At 47.6% G+C, this 6,000-nt stretch overlaps 1 protein-coding gene across 7 annotated transcripts in view; it reads left to right on the top strand.

Annotated features, from left to right (window-relative positions):
- Positions 1-6,000, top strand: part of ncoa2 (nuclear receptor coactivator 2) — a 53,869-nt gene that overhangs the window by 43,161 nt on the left and 4,708 nt on the right. For 3 of the 7 annotated variants that reach the window (XM_072378900.1, XM_072378901.1, XM_072378899.1), the window contains 8 exons: positions 1,588-1,786; positions 1,883-2,080; positions 2,746-2,949; positions 3,378-3,498; positions 3,679-3,844; positions 3,939-4,235; positions 4,635-4,715; positions 4,899-5,373. In XM_072378900.1, coding sequence (XP_072235001.1) covers positions 1,588-1,786; positions 1,883-2,080; positions 2,746-2,949; positions 3,378-3,498; positions 3,679-3,844; positions 3,939-4,235; positions 4,635-4,715; positions 4,899-5,373 — 1,741 coding nt within the window. The remainder of the gene's footprint in view (positions 1-1,587; positions 1,787-1,882; positions 2,081-2,745; positions 2,950-3,377; positions 3,499-3,678; positions 3,845-3,938; positions 4,236-4,634; positions 4,716-4,898; positions 5,374-6,000) is intronic. The other 4 variants (XM_072378904.1, XM_072378903.1, XM_072378905.1 and 1 more) reach the window with 4 other exon arrangements.

The raw sequence follows: 6,000 nt of genomic DNA, 5'->3' as shown, positions 1-6,000 counted from the left end.
CTCTTTGCCTCGAGTTTCCAGTGTGGTTTATTACAGATACTGGGCGTGCACTAAAGGAGGAGACGGATTACGTGACATGCCCTGACATGCATCAAATGAAGAGGGTGACAGGGACTGATAGAAGTAGGATCCATTAAAAGTAAAAGCAACGAGAGAAGTTGAGAGAATAGAAAGTGGGAGGAGAGAGAGAATAGGAGAGGAGGAGGAGGAGGAGGAGGAGGAGGAGTGCAAACTGAGTGTACAGAAGCATTACATCATTCTTGACCTCATTAGGGCTTTTCTCTCCCACCACCACCCCACCCCTCACTCTGTTACTCTCTAGCTCTCCTACATATCCAGTCTGCCTGTCTGCTCTCAGTATTTCCAGCATTGTGTGGCTAACCATTCTGCTCTGTGTAAGGAGGCAAATGGAGTCTTCTCAGGTCGACTTCTAAGAAGTAAGAAGTAGGCACGAGCAAGACTGTGCTGCTTAAAGGTCCTGTCAGATATGTTATTGGCAGCCTTGTTTGTTTAGCAGCAGTTAAAGGCCCAACAAATGCATGTCATTGTATTGAAGTCCAATACTGAACAATGCTGGTGTGCTGTTCTGCGGCTGTCCAGTGTGTCACGATCAGAAAATGTCAGTCACTCTGGAAATGCTGCACTCTGGTGGACAGTCACAGCAAGTGCAAGTTATTTACCTAAAGCCACCCAGACTTCTTCAGGAATTATTTGGTTAGCTGTGTGTGATTTATTATTATTTTGAGTGCAGTAAAGCAGTTTTTTTTTTTTACTTACTGCCTTTTCTTGAGTTAGTGATGAGTTAAAATTGTGTTAGTTTATCGTGAACATGCCGTAAGGCTGTGAGCTGTCGTGTGGTGTCATCAGAATGCATCTTTTTAGGGATGGTTGTTATCAAGTCTGCCCCACGAGTCTGTATGAGGAAGAAAAGTCCAGAGGCGACTGCACTGGTGTTCTGAAACATAAAGGGAAACTCCTTCTAGCTCCAGCTGTTCTTCACCTCGCAACTGAAACCAGGTCTTAACATGTCATTGCCTTAATTTAAGATTTAGTTAGCGTTTGGAGAAACTAAAGCAAAAGTCCCGTTGTGTATGAATGGCGCCCTGTTTGGAAACGCAGGCTCGCTGCAGCCGTTTACAGCAGCTGAACAGAGGAGTTGAAACTTTTGCGCCACCCAAACTCCTGATGATCGCTGCACTTACAGGATAATTTGGCAGAAGACATCTTTGCTAATCGCGTGTTCTTGGTGTTTGCTCACTGAAGCAGGGGTAACAATACTGTTTATGATGACATGACATTCTTTGTTGTCTGCTACTAATTGGACACAACTAAAAGGGTAGCAGTTGTGAAACTGTTTGAAGAAACTCATCCGGTTTGACATAAAGTCTTACTTGTATCTTGTAGCCACAGCCTTCTGTTCTCATCTTCCAGACACTTCATATAAGTTTGCGCTCGGCGTTATTGTCACGTGTGTATTTGTGTCCAATTTGTCTCCAAGTGAGGCACTAATAGGGTTCTAAATGGAAGCATAAATGGCTAATCTGTTTCTATTTTCGCACTTCTCCCTTTTGTCTCTCTGTCCTCTAGTCATCGGAGCTGGATGACATCCTGAACGACCTGCAGAATGCTCAGCCGCAGCTCTTCTGCGAGCCCCGGCCTGTTTCGTTGCCCAGTCCTATGGACAAACAGAACATCATCAATGACATCCTGCAGATGTCGGAGACCAATCCTGCCATGGCGCAGCAGCAGCAGCACAGAGGCCTCGGAACTGGCATGGGCCCAACAAGTGAGTCCTTCTCTCACTCAGAAAAACAAGGGCACGGAACAGAAACTGTGCTTGTTGCTAATTAGGCATGTGACCACAATCCCTGCTTGTTTTTAGACTTTGGAGGTGTTCGACCGGGCCAGCCAGGCAGGGGTCTGCCTGTGAGGAGCGTCTCTCTGGATATGAATGTGTCCCCTCAGCAGCCCTCATTGCAGTATCCCATAAGAGCCACAAGCCCATACACGCTCATGCAGCAGCAAGGCATGGTGGGAAGTCACGGCATGATGCCAAACCAGTCCGGTATGGTCAATGCAGGTAAGTCTCAGCGTCAGCTTATGTGGCCTCTTCCCATTGTGGGAATCTGTGTGTTCTTGCTGTTGTTCCTCGGTGTGTTTTGATTTGAAATTGAGTCACTGTTAAGATGCTCAGTGGAACAGTGAAGCATGAAAGTGCCCAGCCTAAGAAGCAACAGATTTAGTCACAGGTGCTCTCGCATATTGTCTCCGAGACACAGGCGCATTCTTTGTGATTAACAGCTCTTTTTTTCACAATATCTCCAAAGTAATCCGTAAACACGAACGTAAACCTTTTATGTTGACATTATTTTTTGTGACATTTCTACCTGACAACCCTCAAGTGTCAAAACCAGTACCACATCAGTTGCCTCTGTGTGTTGACACTTGTAGCTGCTTCCAAACTCTGAGGAAACTTCTTTTCCTCTCTGTCTCTCACCCTAACATATCGCATCATGACGCAGTGACTCACTTCCTGTCACAGGAAATAGTCGCCCACACAGGCGCAAAGTTTCTCTCACTGTCTCTCCCACATATCAGTCGTCCTCAAGCATCCTTCACCACTGCATAGATGACTTTTCCACGTATTTTGCACCAAGGCTTCATATCATGGGGCAGATCCACTAAAATCTGTCCTGAGACTTTTCTCACCGCTCCTCGTCTCCGTGTGGATGCTTGCTCCCGTAGGACTGATGGCTCCAGGTGGTCCACGACCAGGCATGCAGCAGCAGGAGGGCTGGGGGGGTTCAGCCTCTGCACCCCCGCTGGGAGCGTCCGGCCCCGGACAGCAAAGCGCCATGCATGGCAGGATGGGACCCAGCAGCGCTCCCATGAGGCCCAACAGCCAAACGGGGCCTCGACCAATGCTCCAGTCCCCGATGATGACCAGTGGTGAGAGCGCAGTGCGCCGCAGAAAGTTTATTTACATGCAGAAAATAGATGCAGAGTACCCAAACACTACCAGACAGACTCTAAAGCATGTCAATGTAGAAACCGAGAGCTTAGCGCCTGCTTTACATTGATTGCAGATCTGAAATGCCAGATTTAGTTCAGTGCTAACAGTTGAGGTACAGCTGAGAAGATGTAAACTCCCCTGTGTGCTCTCTGAGCTGTAAAGGATGCCACCTTGTGGTTAGAGCTGCACATACCTCAGGAATTACATTTCTAACCTACATTAACCTCCATCGTTTGAAAGAAATTTGTCAGAGTTTACTTTGCTTGTGTTATCCATTTATTTTTTTTCATATTTCAATTGCTCTGTTAAATTTCTTATATGTTGCCTTACATTTTGTCTATGTCTGGCGTTTCTTTCCTCTAAGCTCAACCCGATATGGAAATCGGCCACCACTTTTCCCAACAACAGGCTCCACCCAACCAGACAGCCCCGTGGCCCGACAGCATGATGCCAATAGATCAGACGGCTTTTGTCAACCAGAGCAGGTAAGCTCTTCACTTGGAAGTTACCTTTATGTGTTCCAAAAGGAGCCTCTGGCATCACTTAATAAAAATTAGTTTCTTTACTGTTTGTGTTCAAATGCCTCTGCTTGTCTAAATGTTTGCTATGGTTTAAAGAGTATTTTGAGACGTAATTAAGCTCCTCTCCGTCTCCTCTTTGCCCAGGTCGGCGCCCCAGGATGACCTCATGTCTAGTACGGGGCTCAGCTCAGGTGATGGCAGTACGGTGGACGAGGGCGCCTTGATGTCGCAGCTGTACACCGCACTGAAAGATTTCGACGGGCTGGAGGAGATTGATCGCGCTCTTGGGATCCCTGCTCTGGTAGAACAGGTGCTTCTTCCAAACATATGGCGTTGTGTTCATTTAATACAGAATCTTAGTGACATTGTGTTATAACTGCTATACCTGTGGCTCCCTGTTTCAGAGCCAATCACTGGAGCCAGACCAGTTCCCCCAGGACCCCTCCATGATGTTAGACCAGAAGCCCCCCATGTACACCCAACAGTTTGGCCCCCCACCATCCCACATGGCACAGAGGGGCTACCCTGGCGCTCCCATGCAAGAGCCTGGCTTTCACCCCATGTCTGGCCAGATGGGCCCACGGCCGGGTTATCCCATAATGAGAATGCAGGCCCGGCCGGGACTCAGGCCTGCTGGGGTCGTCCCCAACCAGCCCAACACACTACGCCTGCAGCTCCAGCACCGACTGCAGTCCCAACAGGTGCAAACATGCATGTTCCCCACATGGCAGGAAATCGTACTGATTCTGGACTCTGATGCAACCTCATTGTTTTATCGGTAGCTGTGCAAATGAACACACAGATTGGAGTTGTGTAATTGTCCTTGAGGTTGACAATTTGGCACACAAGAACGATTTGGACTTAAAGGTCAACCTGCCACTTGCAGGTTTTTCACTAAAGTTGTGTAACTGAAAGAAAAATGAGCACGTCTCGTATTTTCCTGTTCTTCGGAGGGAGTGTCTACTTTTTTGAACCTCCTTACTGAATTAAAATGATCTTTTGAGCTCAATTTTGAGCGTTTCTTGGTTTTAAAAGACAATTAAGTTCATCAATAGAACTGTATTGTATTAACTCTCTAACACAATGTTTTTTTTCCCCAGCAGAACCGTCAGCCGATGATGACTCAGATGAGCAGTGTGCCAAATGTAAACCTACCTCTTAGAGCTAATGCTCCAAACCAGGTGAATCACCTCAAGCATCTCAAAACATTTTTGCATGGACTTGTTGTTTTGACTTGTAGGTTAGATTTAGTTTACTGATGAGTCACACCGATTCAGGGTTGTTTTTATGTAGATTTGTGGCATCATGCCCCTGTTTTTCTTTTTTTTATTTTCTTTAACGATTTATTCTGCTCCCACTTACAGGTAACCATCAATGCTCAGATGTTGGCACAACGTCAGCGGGAGCTGCTGAGTAATCACCTGAGACAGCGGCAGCAGCAGCAGCAGCAGCAGGTGCAACAGGCCCAGCAGGTCCAGCAGCGAATGGCCTTGAGGGCCCAGGGCCTCAACATGCCTCCCAACATGGCCGCCGGAGGCATGAGTAACCCCAGGAATCCTCAGGCCAACCCCCAGCAGTTCCCCTACCCGCCCAGCTACGGTACCAGTACAGGCCTGGCCTCGTCACCTCCCCCCACCACCCCCTTCTCCTCCCCTCTTTCCCCCAGTCTGCCCTCTCTCCCCCCGAACCCTCAGCTCCACCTGCATGGCACCTCCTCTTCCACATCCTCCTCCTCCTCCTCACAGATGATGATGGGAAACACAAACATGATGGGCGGACAGTACGGGGCCGTACTCAGCCCCCAAATGCAGCACAGTGCCTTTCAGTTTCCCAACTCAGGTACTGCTCCCACTCCCCAGCCAACCACACACTTCACCCCACAACCCGTGTGTGTGTGTGCGTGCCATCGTTTCTGTGTTGTGGCTCAAAGCATCACATGCTTTTCACATCTGATTTCTACTGTCACGTATTGATGACGGCATTAATTAGCTGCCATTGAGTGAATCAAATCCTGCTGCATATCTTACTCCTTACTGTTGGAGCATATGTGTGAATAAGTTGATCACATATCTTCCTATGTGCCTAAAATGGTGTCCTGACTATGCATTTATCCTCCACTAGAGGGCACCACAATCACAAAAATTCAGGCAGACTTCACACAGACCAGCTCATGGCTGTACCTGCCAGTCTGACTCTTAATCTGAGTGTAATTGTCTAATGACATGTTTGATTTACCCTTCACTTCTAAACCCTAACGAGACCTGTGGGTTTGTACAGAGCAATAGTTAGAAATAAGTTCTCTCTTTTTCCCCAAAGACCTCTTCTCATCCCCTCTCTTTCCAGTTCATTGTCTGTTTATAGTTTACATGCATGTAGAAAATATAACCCTGAATGCAGACTGGAATGTGTTGTCTGGAGTTACGTTTTCCCTCACTCTGAAGCCGTTAGTCAGAGGGTTTGTGTTTA

This window comes from Leuresthes tenuis, unplaced genomic scaffold, assembly GCF_036924035.1.
Source record: "Leuresthes tenuis unplaced genomic scaffold, fLeuTen1.0.hap1 SCAF_24, whole genome shotgun sequence".
Lineage (NCBI taxonomy): Eukaryota > Metazoa > Chordata > Actinopteri > Atheriniformes > Atherinopsidae > Leuresthes > Leuresthes tenuis.
This window is presented reverse-complemented; position numbering and strand designations above follow the sequence as displayed.